The sequence below is a fragment of the Carlito syrichta genome, unplaced genomic scaffold, assembly GCF_000164805.1.
Source record: "Carlito syrichta isolate Samal-C Ts95f unplaced genomic scaffold, Tarsius_syrichta-2.0.1 Scaffold303272, whole genome shotgun sequence".
NCBI lineage: Eukaryota > Metazoa > Chordata > Mammalia > Primates > Tarsiidae > Carlito > Carlito syrichta.
The window spans coordinates 158,005-180,300 of NW_007247368.1; the positions used below are offsets into that span (position 1 = coordinate 158,005).

At 39.4% G+C, this 22,296-nt stretch overlaps 1 protein-coding gene across 1 annotated transcript in view; it reads left to right on the plus strand.

Moving 5' to 3' along the window:
- The window catches only part of RERE (arginine-glutamic acid dipeptide repeats), a 289,136-nt gene that overhangs the window by 18,790 nt on the left and 248,050 nt on the right, over positions 1 to 22,296 (plus strand). The window contains exons 2-3 of the mRNA XM_008058270.1: positions 10,607 to 10,677; positions 19,850 to 19,975. Of these exons, the coding sequence (XP_008056461.1) occupies positions 10,607 to 10,677; positions 19,850 to 19,975 (197 nt within the window). The remainder of the gene's footprint in view (positions 1 to 10,606; positions 10,678 to 19,849; positions 19,976 to 22,296) is intronic.

The window sequence follows — 22,296 nt, forward strand, 5'->3', positions numbered from 1 at the left end:
TCCTGAATTCCAAAAGAGGAGGTGTGGGTGCTGGGCTGGCTCCTAAGCTGCAGTGGGTCTTCTGCCACCTCAGGGTGTGTGGCCCCACTCTTTCTGTTCTCTTCCGCTCTGTCTCATGCCCCACCTTCAGCTCATACAACTGTCTTCAGGCTACCAGGAAGAGTGGGAAAAGCGGGGCTTCTCCTTTCCAGGACTCAGTTTCCAGAAGTTGAAATGTTGTAGGTCTGGTAAATTCCGTGGTCAGAACTCAACCATGTGACAGGCAACTGTTAGGGTTGCGGTGAAATGAGGTTTTCATTTTTAGGGGACATGTGCCCAGCTAAGCACCAGATGTTCTGGTTTTTTGTTTGCTTTTGTTTTTGAGACAGGGTCTTGAAGTGTCACCCAGACAGGAGTGCAGTGGTGTGATCATAGCTCACTGTAGCCTCAAACTCCTGGGCTCAAGTGATCTTCCTGCTCAGCCTCCCTAGTAGCTGGGACTACAGAGGTACACCCCATGTCTGGCCAGATATTCTTTTAATAAGGAAGAAGGGGAGAATGAATATTTGGCTCAGCTAGCAGTCTCTATTACAGAGACTAACAAACCAGTACCGTTAAAATTATTGAAGACATATAGTTATTTCCATGTCTAAGTCTTACATTAGATTATCAACTTGTTGAGGGAAGGGCATTATTTTATTCACCTCAGTATCTCTAGCCCTTAGGTGGCACATTGATAGTGCCCAGTAAGTGTGTCTCATGAGTTCATGATTCTGTTCCTTATAGCATATTTTCATCATCTTTTTCTTTCTCTCTCTCTCTTTTTTTTTTCTTTGAGTTGGAGTTTTACTCTGTCGCCCAGGCTGGAGTGCAGTGGCATGCTCACAGCCACCACAGCCTCGACCTGCTGGGCTAGCTACTTTTTGTTTTTTTAATTGTAGAGAGGAGGTCTTGCCAAGTTGCTAGGCTGGTCTTGAAACCCTGGGCTCAGGCAATCCTCTTGCCTCCTCCTACCAAAGTGCTGGGATTACAGACATGAGCCACTGCACCCTGCTCTTTTTCTTATTTTAATGTAATGTTGACAAGACTTGCCTGTTACCAGGCTATTACTATTTTGCTTAGAATGAAGAAGTCTCCATCCCCCCCGCCCCCATAGTCCTGATACATTTTGTCTCAGCAGATGTTCAAGACATGCTTCCAAGGTACAAATTACGAAAGGAGCACACTAAAGCAAAACTCTCATTAAGTGTTATGTTGGCCCGGAGCAGCTGCACTCATTTGTTTATGTGTGTGGAGTACAGTTTCATATAGAAAGCATCCAGGGCCTCTTATGGCTCAATCAACAGAATCTCTCATCTCATTGTAGGAACCAAGAAGCATTTAGATAGTTTAAATACTACTACCTTGCTCAAATCTCTGCTAATTTTGGTGATCCAAGTGGCAGGTGGATGGCAGATTCCAATAAAATCCCCCACCTCCACAGAGTTTTTTTTTAGCCTGAGACTATTGTATGTCTTATAAAGCCAAACTACTACATGTAGAATCCTAAAGAAACAGATGACTAGAAATTACTATTTAGGTGCAATTATTTTTTTCCAAAGATCTGTTGAATACTTAGAAAATTTCACTTGTAATTCACCGTGAACTGAAGATTTTTAATGAAAAAATGGGGAGTCAGTATTTACTGTCATGTGAAAGTGTCTTCTTAAAATATCTCTTAAAGAATATAATACCTGCCCAAACAACAGTAACAACAACAAAAACTCAAATGAAGCAACAATTATTTAAGGGAAAAATTTGTGGGAGAAATTACAATGATTCGAATACAGTTACATATTAGTAATAGGCTCTGAGTGGGAAAGTAACTGAATAGGGTAGAGACTATGTATGTTGGTGGCATTTGGGTCTCGAAGGTTGGACAGAATTGTGATAGGATCGGGTAGAGGAACAGTGTAATAGCAGCCTGAGGAAGCGTGTGGCATGGGACTTGACTGAAATGAGCTGAGAGAGGAGAAGCAAAGCCAGCAGAGCAGGTGTGAGGGTACAGCTGAAACAGGAATGAAAAGGCATCGGTATTCTTCTTTTACTTCTCTTCTTTTTGTGTGAGCTGTAATCTATCATTCTAGGATGCTGGTGGTTATAGTTTTACGGCATCAAATTCTGGGTGTTTGCCGTATTATTATTTGGGTATTGATTTGATGAGCTTCTTTTAAGGTGCATCTTCGCATACCCTTTTCACTTTTAAGCATCTCTTACACAGCTGTGTGGATGCTTCCGTGAAGGATCAATCACTCAAAGAGAAAAATCACTCATGGGATTGTTGTGTTGTCTGATAAATAAAACTGAGAAGTCAATTTCTGTTAAGAAAATATCAATCATAGGTATTTCAGTTCAGTATATATTAATGTGTGTGATGTGTCTTGTTCATATATTTAAATCCATATGGTATATTTTAGTCTACTTTTGATAAATTTCACTTAGTGTTGTCATTGTAACTGATTTGAAATATCTAAGAAAAGTGTCCAATAGTAAGTAAACATAAATATATGCACATGTATATGGCAGAGAATTTTAATCTTCAATTTTGTTGATTTAAAAATATCCATATTAATAAGGCTGGCACAGTGGCTCATACCTGTAATTCCAGCACTTTGGAAGGCCAAGGTGGGAGGACTGCTTAAGTTCATGAATTCGAGACCAGCCTGAGCAACATAGTGAGACCATGTCCCTACCAAAAAAATATTAGCTGGGCATGGTGGTGAATGCCTATAGTCCCACTACCTGGAAGGCTGAGACAGGAAGACCAAACTGAGCCCAGGAGGGCAAGGCTGTGGTGAGCTGTAATCATGCCGCTGCACTCTAGTCTCAGTGACAGAGTGAGACCCTGACTGGGGGAATAAAATCCATATTAATGGAGCATCTGTCTGTCCAGAATGACAGTTAAACATTAGTTTTCTCCCATTTTGGTTATATTTAAGGACTGACTCTTTCTTAAACTTTTGGAGGTAAATACTTGAATAAGAAGTAATATTAAATGAATACATACACTAGACTTACAAGGAAGGCTTTCAAGAGGTGGAGGATACCTATAAAGTATAGAGAAATAATTGGTGTGGGAAATTTTGTAGCTTGGATGCATGAACTGTGGAACAGTTGCAGTTACAAAATCGAGAACTGCAGACTACAATTAACTGAAATTAATTTTGTTGAATAGAAATATGTTCCATTTACTGTACAATCAGGAGCCAGGCTTCAATGAGTTTAAATAGATGAAATCTAAATTATACTGACAGTCCATTAAACAGTAGCAGAAAACTCGTAAAGAAAATGGATTCACTGTGATACTAGTTTATAATAAAATCATTTGCCAAATAAGAATTATCGCCCAGGCATTGTGAATTCTCCTGTGTATTTCCAGTGAGCACTGCAAATTGGTTGTATCATTTATTGTAAAGCTGAGGCTCCTAGCACATTGTTTTCTGAAAAGGAGCAAGCAGTGTTGCTTGAAATCTGCTCTGCAGGATGTTACACCAGAAGACAGACAAGCAATTTGTTGTTGTCAGCCATACAGGGGAGGAGAGTCTTTACCCTGCCTGCCTGTCGCTGATGGGTTCCCTGTGAATACTGGGCATGGTGTCCTATGTTTGGATTCTGCTTTGGTTTCCTGAATGTACATTATTTCAGCCATGATCCAGTTCTAATCTCTGAGTTAAGGACCTGTCAGCATTTCCACTTCCAATCTATGAGTCAAGGATCGGTTAGGATTTCCATTAGCAATCATCCTCTACTTCATAGGGATTGTACAGCAGAATATTTTTAGGGGAGGGAATAGGAGTCATTGAATTGGAGGTAGGATTGTTACCTGTATTTTAAGCGTTGGCAACAGTGCAGTGACAAGAGGACAGAGAGTGAGCAAGGCCTCAGAATTCCCTTTCCTCATTTCTGTCATACCATAAACACTTTGCTGCAGTAGGTAGATGGCTCTTGGTGGGTTTTAAAGTAGATTTCCCCTCTTAGAATACCTTATTCTCTTTCAGCACATGAGCTATAAAGTTGTAAACTAACTATACGAGAGAACCACATCACTTAACTGGAGGTTTTTTGTTTGCTTTTTTTGAGTTGGTGGTCTCACTGTATAGCCCAACCAAGAGTGCAATGGCACAATCACGGCTCACTGCCACCTTGACCTCCTGGGCTCAGGCAATCCTTCCACCTCAGCCTCAGAGTAGCTGCAACTACAAGTGTGTGTCACCACACCCACCTAATTTTTGTAGAGATCAAATCTTGCTATGTTGTCCCACTCCTGGGCTCAAGCAATCCTCCTACCTTGGCTTCCCAAAGTATTGGGATTACAGATGTGAGCCACATCTGGCACCTTAACTAGAATTTGGCTATTAAACTAGCTAGAATCATTTTCATAATAGGGATTCAATGCAGGTTACAAGGGGTGCTTTTTTTTTTTTTGAAAGCAGGATTTATTGAGAGGACAGAAAAGCTCCCACAGTGGGAGGGGACCCTAAGGGGTTGCCCTCAAGGGATGCTTTTAAAGGAACATTTTCAGAATATAATATGGAGGAGAGAGTGCCTAACATGTTCTTTGCTTGGGTAATATAAATGTCAAACTGTGGCTAATGCTTAGCATGTCGGTATAAATAATAAGATTTCTGCTCTTGGCAGAAGGGTCTTGCTTTTCCTTGTTTTACTGAGTTCTCAAGTCCATGCCGTGCATGAGTGACTTGGGTGGGGATTCCTGATGCATGAGTTACTCCAGACATGAGCATCTCTTCCTGAAGTGAGGAAGCAGTTGTCTGGAATCAGGATTCAAGCTTTTGATGCATTGGAAGATTTCCTGACTTCTAGAGGAGAAGAGGATTATGAGAATTTAAGAAGAACCTTTTTAGTTTATTATGACCTGCTCTCCTCCCCAACTTGTTTTTTTTTTTCCTCATAATTTAATTTTCTCTGTTAGCAATGAAAATACAGATAGATGAATGTTTGCTAAAAGTATATGGGATTCTGTGTTTAGACAAATTCCCCTGTAGGCTTTGTAGCACTATTTGTCTATAGACATTTTGATACATAGAATTCAATTATTATGAACTTTAAAAAAGAAGGAAACAAGGATATATGGTACCTGAGATCATTTTTCCACCACGCTTAGACTCTTTGAGATCATGCAGCCAATTTTGGTGACAGTTTCCAGAGCCAAACCACAGAACGAGAGTAAGGACTGGGAAGATTTTCCCAGTTCTTGTTTTCCTTTCCTGTTGAGCTTCTCCACTATTATCAGACAATGTGAGTATCTCCCCATAACAGTTAAACAAACAGACATAAAATCTAGCAGAAAACTAAAAATAGTCCACTAGGCAATTTAAAGAAGTGTTTGAAAATACTATTTGTTTTGTTCCTGTTGCTGGAGCATGACAACTTTCTTGCTCGGATCTCATAACTTCTCTCATGTGTGTATGTTTTAACTGTCTTCATTCAACTCATTTGTTGCTCGTCTACTTTATTTGAGTGTTTACTTTGTAGACTCCAGCGTATTATCTGTGGAGGATAGGAATAGAGTTGGGTTTGGTGTTCTGTAGGCAGGGACTGGAGGTGGGCTGGTGTGTTGGAGGCCCTGCAGGACGCCCATGATTCTGGAGTGGTGATTGAGTATCAGGATTTGTTTTGTTTCCAGCATGTGCACACATGCACTCACACTCTTTTTGTGTTTTGGAAACTGAAGCACATCTGTATTAATTTGAGAAATACTTGTGGACTTTTAATTCTGCAAAATTAGGCCAACCTTCTGTTGCCTTGGAGTGCCAAGGATGGAGAAATCACGTGCAAGTGCAGCACAGCAGCCTGGGGCTCCGCTTCCGCATTCACCACGTCGCTGCCCTGCACGGTCTCTGAGAAATCTCTTTGTGAGAAGGTCTTTGTTCATACGTGCCTTTCACAAGAGAGGGTTTTCTACTGGAAATTGCATTAGAGTGGCACTGCCAGCTTTGCAAAGGGATGAGAGGGTATTTCAAAGATTAATAGACAGAAATGCATGATGGAAAAGAAAATCCCTATGGGATAGTGTCGTGGCTGAGCACTGCCTATGTGTTTTGTGACCACAGCTTTCATGCTGGTGCTCCCAGTGCTGCTTGGTAAATTAGTGGGTGAAGTCAGTGTCCACTCTGCTCTGTGGGAGGTTGTCAGAAAAGATGCTGACAGATTCTTTGTGTTTCATAATGACAAACTGCCTGATGCTTTAGGCTGTGATTTTTTTTAATCCTCCAGAGGACTGTGCTCTTGCTCTATTTACATACACCTGCTGATTTGCTGAGGGTTGACAAAGCAGAGAGGCTTGCTTTGCCTTGAGAATCTGCCTCCACGTTTTGGCTGACTTCCTTCCTTAGCTTAGCAAATGCTCTGTTGTTTACAGATGGCACAATAGATTCTTGGCCACAAAGCTGTGTTGAGGCTGTGAGAAACAGCCAGAAACTCCCCTGTTCAGTGTCATTGCCCAAATTATGGATTTTATTGCTCCCTGTTCACAAGAATTTGAGTTCACTTAATCATGTGATACATTCCCAGATAGAGGCTTAGTATTAGAGAATAAGTCTCAGCCTAGACCCATGGTTTCATTTCTAGACATCCTTTGTAAGAAAAAAATTAGTTATCATGTGTTGTTTGGAATAATTGATACCGATGGTAATAGCCTCACTTATTTTTCTGCCCCATTATAGGCGTGCTGATTTTAAGATTAAAAAAATATGTATATATATTTGCCTAGCAGCAACCATTTGCTCAATCTGGTAAATATGTGTTTTCATGTGGGTAATTTTGAAAATGTGCATTATGCATTTAATGGATCACGTCAGCTTTGCTGAGTTCTTTCAGACCTGCTAGATTTCTAATGAAAAAGGGCTTTAAAAAATTTTTTTTGTAAAAGGTATCTCAGTGCTTGTGTTGGCCACGGGGGATTTTTGGGGTGAGGATCATTGATCCAACCCACTAAAACCAGTTTTATAACCAGCTTCAGACAATCCATGGACTCATCAGTTGCATGAAAATCTTGCCAAATCATTTTGGTTTTAAAAGATTACCGGACATATATTCCAGCTGAGATGTTGACATGGCTCTTGCCTTACGTTCTTATCTTTCTCTTTCCAAATAAGCCACTTTATTTTTGTGCTGAATACAAACATTTATGTAAATTATTTTCTTAAATAGCTGCTTGATTAGAGACCAGGGGAAATACTTCTTATATGAGAATTTGACTTTAACTTTATTTTGAATATTATTAAGAGTAATAAAAACTAGAATTTTTTTTCTCTGAGACTTGTATTCTGAATTGTTTCTTAAAATATATATATATATTTTTGGTTGGGCCATCATAATATTTGTGGGAGGGTAATAACAAGAAGTTTGACTTGATAATAATTTTTTATGCTTTTATTTTTAAAATGAAATGAATCAGGTCAAAGCAGTACATTTCCCCCATTCTTATGGCAATGTGACATGGTGCTGTAAAAAATTTTAGTTCATATTACCTTTAATCCTTGCCATTCTCTGTTTGATAACTTTTTATGTAAAATAAACTCCAAGTTTTGTCACTTAATTTTGCAGTGCACTTTTCTGACTTTTTCATGAGTGAGTTTCAAGACACTGATCCTGCTTGATGCAGTCACCTGTTTTACAGATTCCTGGTCTTGTGTATTGGACGCTCAGTTATGAATCCATGACTTTGGATGAGCTTGAATTGCCATGGTAACTTTTCAAACAAAGAGAGGTGGCTTTTTATCGAGTAATAAGCAATTGTGGTAATCTCATATGTCAGATTTGAGGAGCCCTCTCATGGTAGCTTGCCCTTCGGGGCTGCTTTCCTTGGTCCAGGTGTGGGAGACCCCTCTGGGAAGACTGCCAAGATGTGCTTGGCAGACAGATGCCAGTGACTGAATCATTTTCCTGAATGTAACTTTGCAGTGAAAAAGGAAAGAACATAGGGTCTCTCCTTTTCTGGGAAGTTTTTTGTTTGTTTGTTTGTTTTGAGTTGGAGTCTCACTCTGTCGCCCAGACTGGAGTGCAGTGGCTGCTCCCGGCCACTGCAGCCTCGACCTGCTGGGCTCCGGCGATCCTTTCGCCTCAGCCTTCCAAGTAGCTGGAATTACAGGCATGTGCTACCATGCCCGGCTGACTTCTTGATTTTTTATTGTAGAGATGAGGTCTCTCTGCCCAGGCGGGTCTCGAACCCGCGGGCTCAGGCAACCCACTCACCTCAGCCTCCCAAAGGCGCGGGATTATAGGCTGAGCCACCGAGCCCGGCTTGTTTGTTTTTTTAATACAAGTTAATAGCTGCTTTATGTCTCATAGTAAGGGAGTTTGCAGTAGAGATTATTCTACTGATTATGGAAAATAATCTTTTTTCTTTTGGTAAAAAGAACAGTTGTTCATAGTCCTTGCTGCCTAAGCATATGCCATTTAATTAAGTTCTGTTTTGTTTTACCCCTACACTAATGGCAGCCATGAGTTCAGGGAATGTAGAAGTGAGTCCATTTCTCTGAGCTCACAAGATTGATAGTAATTGATAGTGTACAGTGCAGGCCATCTGACTGCCAAATGACTGAACAAGCACAGGGTGTGAATTGCTAATATGTAAAAGAAGGGAGATGCTTCCACTGCTTTACAGAGGAACAATGGGAAGTTACTGCACATGGAGCTCACTTATAACTAGCTCTAAGGTTGGTGTGTCCAGGAGCTGGTAGAGGGCTAGAGGAAAGAGAGTCTGGCACAGATGGGATGGAGGAGTGGAATGCAACCTCAGCAGGGTGGGGGGTGGTGGTGGTGGTGTGGGATCAGGCCATCGAGTGCAGTGTCACTAGAGCCTTGCAAAAGTAGAAGTCATTGGTTAGAAAATGACCTGTTAATTCCGAAGCCAACGGATACTGCCCAGGCTACGATGGCGTTATGTCAGAAAATGTATAGGAAGCGATACGAAGAAGGTTTTGGTGGATTGTGATTTGTGTTCAGATTGAGTAAGATGAGTGAATCATTGATACTCAAATTTGAAATACTGGTAGTGGGAACAGCAGGAGCTGGAACACAGAAATTAAGAATTTTGGATTGTTCAACATCATATTGAGTTTTTTCTGTTTTTGCTTGAATACCAAGTTAGGGGTGTGAAAGAATTAGCTATCATGGTGTTAAGAATGCTCTTACTTGTCTCTTAAGATGATTAGCATGTTAAATTGGTGTTGCCTGAAGGTTGAAGCAGAGTATTCGGTATCTGGGACTCTGGAACAAACTAGAAAGGCAGTCAATAGTTCATTCCTGAGTTACTATTTTGCATGGATTCAGGATCTGTTGAGTCTGCATCTGAGTAGAGAAATTGGCTGGGCATTCGAATTTCTTCTTTTTCTGGAATGACTTTTGGGTACAAAGATCCTGATATCCTGCAGAAAGTTTCTTGGAAGGGAAGTCTGTGCTCTTTAGTGAGGGCTTTCTTCCTGATCTGCCTCTTAGTGGGTCTGCTAGTGTTTGTGGCAACTGAAGTCCCTACTCCTGTGCTCTTTCTTGGCTCACAACACATGTGGCAGGGAATGTGCCTGTGTTGTCTAGCACCCAAACTATTCCAAGACATACTCATTCTGAAGGGTCAAAAGGAAGAATAAAGTGAACAGCATTTTAAATGTGGCATGTGGTTCCTCTTCCTAGGAGATTTGCTGGACAGTGAATATCTTTATTTCTCAGTAAATAATAAATAGATGTTCCTGTCCTGAGCTGTATGATGATCTTGGGTTGTAACATGGAGGGGTTTTACCTCTCTCTATAGTCACTGGTTTCCTTAAAACTATTGCTTTTTTTTTTTTTTTTTTTTAAAGTGTCTTAACATAGTATTTTAAAAAAACAATCTTTTGGACTCCAGCTATTATAAAAAAAAATCACCCAGCCACTACCATGTCAAATGTAATTTAAGAAAGTATTCTTCTTGCTTGAAGAAAATGTAATTTGGCTTACTTCATTCCATCTCTGATTGGCTGCCTTGGTTTTCTTTACAATTAGAAAACAAAATGTGTTTAAGTAATAATTTAATAGCAAGTTATCTATAAGAGATTAGATTAGTTTTCTTTCTCTTTCTTGGTTTAGGAGAAAAGGTCATTGTAATAGCATTTTTGAGCTAGTCATTTTTATATAATTCACTTATTTCCTCTCAAAATATTTTTTAAAGTAGCACTTGGCAGAGCCATTTCTCTTTGTGAAGACATGGCAACAACTTTCTCAAGATGTTCAAGATTTCTTCTTACTGTGTGATCTTGAGCAAGTAATTTCTTTTATCTAAATGTCTTCAGAATATGGGTAAACCCATGGGATCCTCCTCTTCTTCAAGGACTCTGAAGAAAATTATTAAGGCTTTATTAGATTCTTTAAATTATTAGAAAAGTGGTCTAAAAGAAGCAGAGGGCTATTTCCCTTGAACTTAAAAGTTATTTGTAATTTAATATCATCTTTTGAAAAGTATTTACTATAAAAGGTATGCGCTTTATCATTTATTTATTTATTTATTTATTATTTATACAGTGGCTTTATGGGCCCTGTCTTTGTTCCCTTAAAGATAAATGCCATTGTTTTAAAATTTCTTTTTCTTTTAAAGACTGTGTGTATATCGAGAGTCGGAGGCCAAACACACCGTATTTCATCTGTAGCATTCAAGACTTCAAACTGGTAAGCATTTTTTAATGTGCTGTTCATTCTGCCCTGCACCTTCTCTTTCCAGTTCCACTGACTGTCTCTTCTGATCTCCCTTCCATCGCTGTTGATGTGTTAGCCAGCCCACCTTTGAGTGCTGACTGTCTTGTGGTGGCAGCACTAAAACAAGGCAGTTTCTAGTTTCATCTCTTCAGTTTTGTAACAGGACTGTTATAATGCTCATATTGTAAACAATATTTCTAGTTTTTAATCCTTTAGTAGCTGCTTTGACAGTTTCAGAGACTCCCTTGAATGTCTGAAGTAGTTCGTCTCTTCTCAGTCATTGTTAAGAGCCTGAAGTAACATAAACTCAGGAATTGATGATACATAGGAGAAATAATATAAATAGGTCAGAGAATAGTTTCTGATGGAGAACTATAATTTGCTGAGATATTTGGCAGGTGAACTGGTTTTGGGGGGTCTCCCAGGGTTAGAGGTTGAGAGAAGGAAGGCTGGTAATGCTATTGTACTTTCCAATTTTGGTGTATGTGCTGCTAAAGCAAGCACATGCTACTGTGGTTTCTCACTGAAAACTTTTCTTGAGTATGTAAGTACTATTATTGCCCATAATGAAATCTCTTGATTTTAGACCCGTGGTTCCCACACTTTGGTCTTTTGATCCCTGGGAATGTCTGTAGAGATTTTGCAAAGGCCTGCAAATAAACATTTTCAGTCCTATATGAATAAAGTAAATCTCTCACACATCTGCACAACTGTTTTCAAGTGTGATTTTGAAATTCACTTAAGAGCAATACACACTTAAGAACTGCTATTTATTATGTGTTTTCCTCAAACTGATATGTGAAATGCTATTGTAGTAGTATTATTTGGGAAATTGTGAAACAGTTTACTCTTACAAAGGGATCTTAGTACTTGAAGATTGTGAACCACTGTTGGCGCTTTTAGATGGAGAAAATTCCTAATTCTTTAACTTTGCAGCATTGGATATTAGTATCTGTAAATGCTCTTATTTCCAGAACCCTTGGTAACTTCACGGTATTTATGTTCCTACCTTCATTGTATATGATATTTCATTCTAAGGAAATGTAATCTGAAAAAAACCTTTAACTCTGTATCTCCTTTGTTTCTTTTTATCATTTTTAATGAACCCCAAATTATTATATTCTGGTTTAGCTTAAAGATTGTGTGTCATTTTATTAAACAGCTATTGCATAAGTTAGTGCATACTTTCTGTTTTAAAGGAAAATCAAATGTGCTGTTTATGTCTACAGTTTTAGTGTTGGTATGCTGCTTTTAGGTTCCTTGGTTGCTTTGTAAAGTGGCCTTACAGTTTAATCTTGTAAATCAAATGCTTTCTATTCAGGATTTATGTCAGTATGCATTTTTACCATTTTAGAGGTCTTTGCTGTGTATTATATCTTTCCTTTTAAATACTTTTTTTTTGCAGATAACTGCACTGACACCTGAAATGTGGGCGGTGGCCTTGTTGCCCGAAGAGTTTTATTTTGGTAGTGGCTGCTGCTGCTGCTGTCTGCTCACTGTCCTTATGTCTGATTTTCACTAAACCAAATACCCCTACACCGTGGAACATGTGTAGCCATAAAATAAAATTGCAAAGACTTCCCTTTTACCTGTTAGATCTTGAGCCTCCTTTGTACAGTTTTTGCACATTAGCAGGTGCTTTCATGTTTGAACAGCTTCTCTTAGAATTGCTGATTACAATGTGATGGTTGCTGTTCTGGCCAGAGGTTTCTGCTGACTTACAGTAATTGCTCAGGGTATTAACAGCAATAAAAGCTGAAGCTTCTGTTGCCAGTATTGGTCTAGCACAACACACTCAAGCTGCCTGCAGAAACAGCGTGGGAAGGAGGGGCACTGTACTTAGGTACCTTTCTGTGAGTCACACACTGCTCTTTCCCATGTGTTTGTTTGAGTTTCTGGATTCAGCACAGCTTCATAATTGTTGTGTAATAATAAAAGAGATGATATATTTATTCCTAGAAGAAACACAGTTATTCCCTTTCTTCTTTTCCTGGTTCTCTATACTTAGTAAAAGAGAACCAAGTGATCGAAAATAATCAAGATCCCCCCCCTTCAGTTTACCGAAGCATTAAAGGGGAAAGGTGAACAAGGAAATATGCTTTGTTTCTCTGCAAGAATTTAAAAAGAAAAAAATGGAATTTGGTTTTGCCCACAGCAAATAACATGGCAAATGGAGCAATGAAAGAAACATAGCATTGCAATGTGGAGTAATCATATGCTTTATTTTTTTAGCTATCATAAAATAAAAAGTTGGTTAGAATTAATCACTTTACCATGGTATATTTTGGAGTATAAAATATATTTAGGAGCTGTAAAAAATAGCTGGGTGGATGCCCTTAATGGTACATGCTAGGTATGATTACAGTGTTCAAGATAACACAAGCTAATGAGTTGAGAAGTAGGGATGAGACGACGGCTGCCACCAGTAACGGAGACTAGCATGATGCTGCTTACTGTACAGAGCGTCCCTGGGTAACATTTCATAAACTAGTTCTAGATGAGATAAGGAAAAGGGTCTTTGTATTTTATGTGGGGATTGGGGTTGTCTTCCAGTCTCTGCTACTATATTCATTCCTTTAGAATCCGAGTCCATGGTGTAAAACACAGTGGCCTCTGTGTCCTGGTCTATGTCTATGCTCCTGCCAAGCCGTTACAGTCTCCCCTTTCACTCCCAGAATGTCTGAGTTTGCAAGATAGGCTATGTGGTTATCTTGCCTATGGGGATGGGATCCATGGTTTCAGCTTTATTAACATTTAGTCATCAAAACACACATGGACACTCCTATCCTACCCTGGAGCTATATTTAGAGCCCACACGTACACAGCGGTAGGTGGAGACCATGATCGTGCAGAGTAGTCAAGTTCCTAACTGAGCTGAGGTTTTTAAAGATAGCATTTTTAATGGTAGTGAATCATGTGTTCTCTCAGGAGCCACTCATTTGATTGGGCTTATTTACAAACTGGGAGATCTGATTTTGTTGGCATACATGGACCAAAGTATCTATGAGCAAGTAGTCAAAAGCAGGAGCTCAAGCCAGCAGGAGAGGTGAGGTGGGATTATGAACAGTGTATGTCTAGAAGCAAGAGAAAGAATGATCGTTGATTAGATAAGGCAGCTTTGACTATAGGTTTATGAACTAAATTGTAGAATAGCTGGCAAAACCTTTAAATAGCTCTTTGAAAGAATAGTAGTATGAAGTACCAGTCTGTGATACTTGCGGCCTGGTATCAAAAGATTGAGCCAGATTTCTTTTTTAGAATTTAGTGTTAGGAAACTGAGAGACTGAGGCAGTTAGCAGAGGGGCAAAGCTGAATGGTTATTTCAGGAATTACTCTTCATATATTCAGTTTAAAAAACATAAAAAAGATCTGCCTTAATGAAGGGATCCAGGTTGGGACAGGCGTAGGCCTGCTGCCTTGCTTGGTAGACCAGGAAGGAGCAGAGGATAGCGGTCTGGGGGCCGAGTGCATGCCTTTGGGACCCCGAGGCCTGCCGCCCTGGCGTTCTTTCCACTGCACTCTTAGATTGCTTTCTCTAGCTACCTCCTCTCTACTTGGGATAGCAGGAGTGGCTCTCCATTCACTACAGCTAGAAGAGCCCAGTATACTGTCCTCGGCCCTTTTTCCTGCTGCTCTTCCATAGCTTTTGTGGTCACTATGTGACTTAGCTTGCTTTTAGAGTTTTGTTCCTGAATGAGTAATGTAATCAAGGAGCATTATATCACAGTGTGCAAATGGGAATGTTTTGGACTGCAATCCATGCCTTCGACAGGTGTTCACTGAGTGCCTTCTTTGTTGAACTGGGCACTGTGTAGGGGGCTGAAGAAGTGTTAAATATCGTTTCTTCCCTCAGTGATCTTAGATGGTATATGGGATAGACAATTTGTGATCTTACTGGATGTTCGTCTCCTTTGGAGAACATTTTGAATAGGATTGAAAAGGAGAAAGCCTTTCACTTTTTGTTCTAAAAGACTGGTTTTTTCTTATCCTTGAGTTTACTAAAAATGATAAGATTCCCTTTTTATAGGAACCCAAGCGTTAAACATAATACAGGTAATTTGCTATCTAAAAATCATGGAGTCTGAGGATGGTAGCAAGATCACTGAGATAATAATCTTCATTTGACATAACATTAAGGAATTCCTTGTAGTAGTTCCTATATATATATTTTTTATTCACAGATAATATTCCGCATGGAAATCATGTGTGGATTTCTGCATTGCCATCATTCATACAATAGAAGAAAACATGCTTTGGGTTTCCTAGAGTTATGTAATAATAGGTGCTTCCTCTGTGACTTATACCAAATGAGATTCCAGGTAGTAGATATGACTATTACAAGTACTGTCTTGGGTTAATTCCCAATTGATTTATTTTGGTTCCTTAATTGGTTTATTAAAACTGGGAAAATTGTCCTTAAAATTAAGCCCCATCTTGAGATTCTGTGGAGCTGGGGATATGTTATTTAGGGATGTTAAGATATTTCCAGTGGACAGCTTGCTGGGCTCAGCGTGCTAGACTTGGCTCTGCAGGGCTGAGAGCTGTTGTGCTATTTGTGTCCCTGCCAGCAGGCTGAATGCTGTTGTGGATGTGGACTCGCTGAGGACACACACCACGAGTCACCTGGGAGAAGGTGCGTGCCTCTCCATCACTGCTGTGGATGTGGCGGCCATGTTCCTCATGTTAATAGCATGTTCCTCTCTCATTGTTTCATTGCCCATGGAAGCAGCTGGAGGAAGACATTTGAGACTTCTCTGTGATCCCTGGTCTGTACCCTTAACCCTACTTCAGAACCTGTTTGTTACCCTCAGCCTTCATTTGTGCCTTCCCTGACAGTACGACGACAGAAGGGGGGCTGCAGAGGAATTAGCTTCAGCTCAGGTTCCACTTGCCACCAAATTTCATTTCTTAGAAGTGGATTAAAAGTAACAAGAAGCTGTCTTTCCTTCATTATAATAAAACTTACTGAAGATGAGTCATTATTCTCATGTTTTTGTTAGAAACATATAATGCTGGGAGATAGCATCACATAGAGACTTCATTAGCATGCACTCTTTGTTCACATAGTCATATGCACACACACTGACTTAATTATCAAATTTATGCATTACACACCACAATTGTTGAATCCCAGCTTGACTATTGTGACCACTTAGTATAGAATGTCTGGTGTATGGACATTCAGGAAGTGGGCATTCGTTTAATATTAGATAAATCTTGTATTCAAGCCTTTTTTGGTGGGACCTGGGCAGGAAACCCACATAATTTGAATGTGACGAAAGCAGAATTTAGGATATGTTATTCTGGGACTGAGGTGAGGGGGGTGGTAGCTTGCACGAGTTCAGAGCTTGGGCTTCAACATCAGGTTGTCTGGACTCACATCCTTATTCCATCACTTGCTGTCTTTCATGACCTTGGGCAAGGCACTTACTCCTCTTTATTTACCTTTGAAGTTGAGATTGAAAGCACTTCCCTTTCCAGGTAGGTTGTTTTTAGATTAAAGATGAAACCTACAAAGTGTCTAGTGCAGGACCTGCCCCATAGAATGGCACTGATTGTGTTGTTGATGTTTAGTTGGTGCTCTGAGTTTATAGTTTGTAAGGATAGACACCATACCATGCTTTATTCACTGATGTATATACCATGTACTTAGCACATTGCTTGGCCATAATGTCCACAGTAAATATTTAATGAATACTGAATGAAAGTAGCATTTCAGTGGAAAAAACTCACTGGATTAAAAAATCTTTAATAAAGAAGGACAAGTGTGTGAACTTTGCAGCAACTTGGAGGGATTTAGATTCTATCATACTCAGTGATCTAGAACAGTGTACCATATGTTCTCACTCATAAGTGGACCTTCAATAATTATCATAGTATTATAAGAAAGGGATTGGCAGTAGTGGGAAACTTCCAGAGGAGCGGGGAGGCACACCTCATCAACAAGGGTACCTGCATAATGAACATTTGTATACCTAACCCTGAATTATACCCCATACCTCTAAAATAAAAAATTTAATAGTTAAATAAAAAATCTTTAGTAGCAGTTGTTTAATATATTGTATACACTAACTACAAATTAACTTTCTGTCTGCTAAACAAGCCGAAGGAGTATGCTCACCTTTGGTTAGCCTGCAGTGTTACTATTTTATGTATTGAAATAATAAAACTCTCTTCCTTTGAAAATACTTTAAAACTCAGTTTCCTGTTTTCTTTAGGGATTTTAAATGTAGTCAAAGTCATAATATTTTCTAGGCATCATTATATTCTGTTTTGAATTTCTATATGACTGACTTTTAGCAGAGATAAATGAGGGCTTAGTATATATGGAACATCCCACAAAGGGCCAACTGTGACGAAAAATGCCTTAGGGTATGATGATTTATTTCTGTGTGAAGCAATGGTTGTTTTCTGTTTTTGTTTTTGACAGTCCCTCAAGTTAGGCCTGCAGAATTGAGTATTTCTTTCTGTGGTTCCTTCTTGTCTTTTCTCTGTTGGTTTGTGCCCTAGGAAAAGGTCAGTAACACCCAGTTATACCTTTGGAACTTATGTGTAGTGTTGGATTATGAAGTTAAAAACCTTAGAGTTATCAAATGTTTTCAGTTTATAGCTATTATTTACACGAACTAAATGGCCTTTTCACATTTAAACGTGGAATTTATAATTTTGTTGAATACTTTAAGAATACAGGTGGGATGGAATTCCTGCGCCCTGAGTTTATTGAATACAGGTAGGATGGAATCCTGCGCCCTGAGTTTGATGGGCACAGTCAGAGGAGGAGGTTGTTGAATGTCCATATTCCCATGCCATCCCTACCTCCTAATTATGGAACAATGATGTTGAAAAATTTTTTGAATCACTGCACCCTTTTTGCGTGATGTCGATGTCAACTTCTAAATGGACAAAGTGGTAGCCATATATGTGGAAGTCAAAATAAGACTCTGGGAATAAATAACCTCCCAGCATCTTTCTGGCCTCGTTTCTCAACTTTCCAGAAGTCTGTCTTCACTTGTGGCTGACAGTCAGGATAGGCCACTTGGTATTTCAAGTTTCAATGGTTCATGATTGCTGTGAGGTTGGATAATTCATTTGATTCTAATTTAATTTGGTTTTAGGTTCTAAGAGGCAATTGAAAAAGTTTTGTATAATTATATGTATTTCCATAAAATATTTACCCCACAATGTTATTTTACTAAATTTGTTATCTATATGCGAAAGTTTTTCAATGCAAAATACTCTAGATATTTTTTTTTTTTTTAAAGACGCTTAAGAAAGTTTGAGACAGTCTGGTGTTTGCAGAGATCCACTGTGTAGGAGTGTTAGTCAAGTCTTGTTCAAGCTTGAGTTCTTAGAACTGGAATTTGTAATTCATATGTATATGTGGATGTTTGTATGAAGAACCAACTCAGCAGTCCAAGAAAAACCTAACTGAACTACTGAAAAAAATTAGAGAAACTGAGACACTGTCAACGTTTTCTGGTTTCTTATATAAGGATGGTGATATGCTTGAAAAAAAGTCTTTTTAAATACTCGAAATGTTTTAATAATTACTTGAATTATTTGTATGTTTAAAACAATGTCAAAGTGCTTAGAAATGCTTCACTAAATGTTTTTTTTTTTAATTTAAAATCTTTAATTTGAGTGCATAAAGATTTGAGTAGTCTGGTTGATTGAATTCCTGTGTAAGAGATTTTTTTTATTTTGATGCTTTATCACAACAAATGACTATTCTGTACATTGAAGTGCACAGTTGAATCTTTGATCTGGAATTTGCAATTCCAGGGGGAGGAGGAAAGCCTGTGGTAAGGAGATTATGGCTGCTGAAACTTGATGTCACCTATATTGTCCCTGAGGCCATGTGTATCAGAGACTGGCTACCCTGAAAGTATACTGTGTAGATCCCAGGATGCATTTTATGTGGTAATCTTCAGAGAAAGAAAATACAATGATCATGAGGAAACATTCTCCATAGTAGCTTATTTTTCTGGTATTTGTCTTGTGCATGGGGGACTGTGGGCGTTTAAAGGAGACCTACAAAGATAAGTAGATAATGAGGTCTGTTGAAATCTTGGGTTTTCAGAAAGTTGCTAGAGAGTGATTCTTTGCTTTTCAAAAGGAATTATGTGTAATAGGGCCCTCTAATAATGGTTTAATATTTAAAAAAACTCAAGAACAGAGGTTCCTATATAAGTATTTAGATTTTAAGGATTTTTTAGTTCATTTAAAACCACATGAAATTGGATTGGCTAGTTTTAAAAAAATATTATGTGCATTCTAAAATATTTGAAAGGAAACGTAGCAAACCATAACTTGAGATATCTTTTTTGATACATGTGAAGACTGCTGGCTTTCAGAAGTTGCTCTCCATTTTTTTGTGTGTATGCTGGTTTTAAATGTTTTCAAAATTTAATTTTAAAAAACATGTTTTCCATACTAAACTGGTTTTGCCTATAAAAATAAGTAATATCTTTCTTGAACACTTTATGCTCTGTGCCTGTCCATTATACTTACCTTGTGGGCATTTTGAGAAAATTATGACTCATTTGAATGCTGTTCTCTCTCTCTCTCTTTCTTTCTTTAGGCCTTTTGTCTGTTTACATTGCCTTAAGCTTTACAGAATTAAACTTGAACTTTGAGAAAATGGCAGCATCTTTCTTTGATTGCCCTGATGCCTTGACTATTTCCTTAACAAGTCTATGTCTTATGCCTCTAGCATCTCTCATTAGAAACTCTTCTGAAAGCTCAGTTTGTCCACTTGTGGTTCATTTTACAGTTGTGTTTATCTGACACCATTGCATTTTTGTTTTTATTATAAACAAAGCATGCCACTGTTAACTGTGCTTTGGCATTGTGTCACGTCTAACTTGGTTATTTTGAGGGGCACACACCATACTGCTTTATGACAGGACCCAGGTTACAGATTACAGTGTGGACCCTGGAGGGTCATATGTTTGTTTACTGAAATAAGGAAACAGCTTTGATTGATGCCAAAAGGTTAACTTTAGTGGTAAAACAAGTTACCTGAGGTTTCAGAGGCTGTCTGCTGAAGGATTTGTGCAGATGCCTGCTGTGTGCTGAGTGCCCCTGATAACCAGGGTGTGAGGAGGCGTTGGGCACGTTAACTTAAAACTGTTTTCTTTTTTAGGTCCACAACTCCCAGGCCTGTTGCAGATCTCCAACTCCTGCTTTGTGTGACCCCCCAGCATGCTCTCTGCCGGTGGCATCACAGCCACCACAGCATCTTTCTGAAGCCGGGAGAGGGCCTGTAGGGGTAAGGAGAATCCCGTTTTTAAAAGCTATCAGTATTTTATATCCCTTAGGGTATAAAATAGGAATATTATCTCCCTCCCCAGAGCCCCTATAAAAATGTGCTGTATTGTATGTGTTTTTAAAGGAGTAACAAGTACATGCACAGAGGAAGCAAAATACGGGACTTGCCTTACCCCTCTAGGACAGTTCCAGGAGCTAGTGGGGGTCTGGTGGAAGGGGACTTGGGCACCAGCAGAGAGCATGCTGGGCTGCTGCAAGGAGCAGGAGCTGGCAATCAGCAGCGAGTATGGATGTTGGCAACTGAAATGGGGGACATGGGGGTAAGTTTGAGTCCAAGTGTGGAGTACATTTCCCCAGGCCCATTGGGACTCACGGCCCACCAACCTAAACTGTCTTGGGTGCTGTCCTCTCAGGCAACATTTGGTAGCGTTTTACTTAGAAGGAGGGAGGCTTTTCTGCAGTATTAGATTTAGAATAAGTGTTTCCAAAGGCGGCTTGGGTTGGGATGTAGTTGTCCTTCCTCCAGCTGCACTCTAGTGAGGCCTATGACCTGGGGGAGGGCGGTGATGGGGGCTGTGTGGAAAGAAGCAGAATGAGGTGACTGTAGTGCTTTACCCCTGAGAACACAGGGGCCCCATGGGGTGACCTATGGGGGTAGTTCTGTGTAGTGTATCTCCCCTTTTAGGAGTGTATACATGTCTTCCTGTAGGAGGATTTAATGGTAATGTTTTGTGCAAGACGGGTATTTATTGTTCTGAGTGACTCCTGGGTAACAAAGACTTTTGTTCATCATTAAAGAAGTATAATTTTAGTTAATCACTAAAATCAATGTAAAGAAGAGTCTGTGGACTCCAATTCATATTGAATTAGAAAATAATATCAGAATAGGCCCCCCATACAAAAGATACTGTCAATATATGATGAATTGTTCAGTTGTAGTATAGAATATTGTCATACTGGGGCTAAGAAACAATGTTCCATGTGGGCTGTAGCACTTGGGGAAGGTAGGTAGGTTTTGAGGAGCTGGTTGTGTTTTTGACACATCAGTAAGATGTGGATAGGCAGAGTGGAGGAGCCTTCTGGGTGTATGTGGCACCTTGTTCCTATAAGCAACACAGGCAGTGAGCCTGGGAGTTGTGAGAAGATGACCCGCAGGACATCACTGAAGAGCACAGGTTAGTGGGTCTCTGGAGGCAGAGGTGGAGATGCAAAGTGGGCCAGAACACAAAAGGATTGTCAAGGTGGGAAAGTAAAGATTTTGTGTGCTCATCAGTAGAGAGCTTTTACAGGCTTCTAAATTCCAGACAAGCTGACTTGCAAGCCACTTCTTAAGAAGATGAACTGGGCCGCAGTGTGGAGTGGGGATCGATAGTGAGAGTCACCACAGGAATCCAGGGCTGCTGTTCATGGATAAGATGCAAAGGATTAATAAGGCAGTGGTGATGGGGATAAACAGTTGCAACAGAATCAGGAGTAACTGTTGCAACAGCAATATAATCTTTGTATAGCTGATGGTACGATGATTCAAGAATTAGACCAAATAGGGATATCATATTATGGAGGCCTTGGAATTCTTTAAATAATAGCCATTCGCAGTGGAAGATAGAACCCATTGTAATGGATAAAAATCTAATTTTAATCCCTGGAGAAAGAGACTGACATCTTGAGGGACAAATTGGTAGAGTCCCAACTTGACTACCTACTTCTAAAGCTTTAGACTGTACCAGCTACTGTCTTGTTTTTCATATATATTTATGTATAAGAAATTGATTTTCTCTTTCAGGCTGGTATTTTCGTGCTTCATTCTCTAATCAACGTGGATGTCATTATTAGACTGTTTACCACAGTATTCACTAACTAGGATTTGTGAATGGATTTTAAGTTTGCCCCATAATAGCATTGCTTTTTAGTAAACTTTTTTTAGTTAGAACTAGTGATGACTAGTATTTACTTTTAGCTGTAAAGGGATTTATGCCCACTGAAGATTCTAATAAGTTCACGATTGGTGGGCACTCGGATACAATATATGTAGGTTTGAGAAGATTCTGTAGTAAGATAAGTCTTCTTTCAGTCAATATGATGCTGCATAAAGCTAACTGTATTGATTGTTCTTTAATGACGCTTTATGTTGCCAAAGTCATTTGAGCTGGATCTGAATCGGATCCAGTTGGCAAAGCTCCCCCCCCCCATGTGTGGCGCTGTCATAAATTCTGCAGGCACACGGATCTAATACAGTGTAATGAGAGAGCTGCTGGGAGAAAAAATTGATTACAGGGTTGTAGACAATATCATTAACATTTCTTGCCACGATACACCAGATGT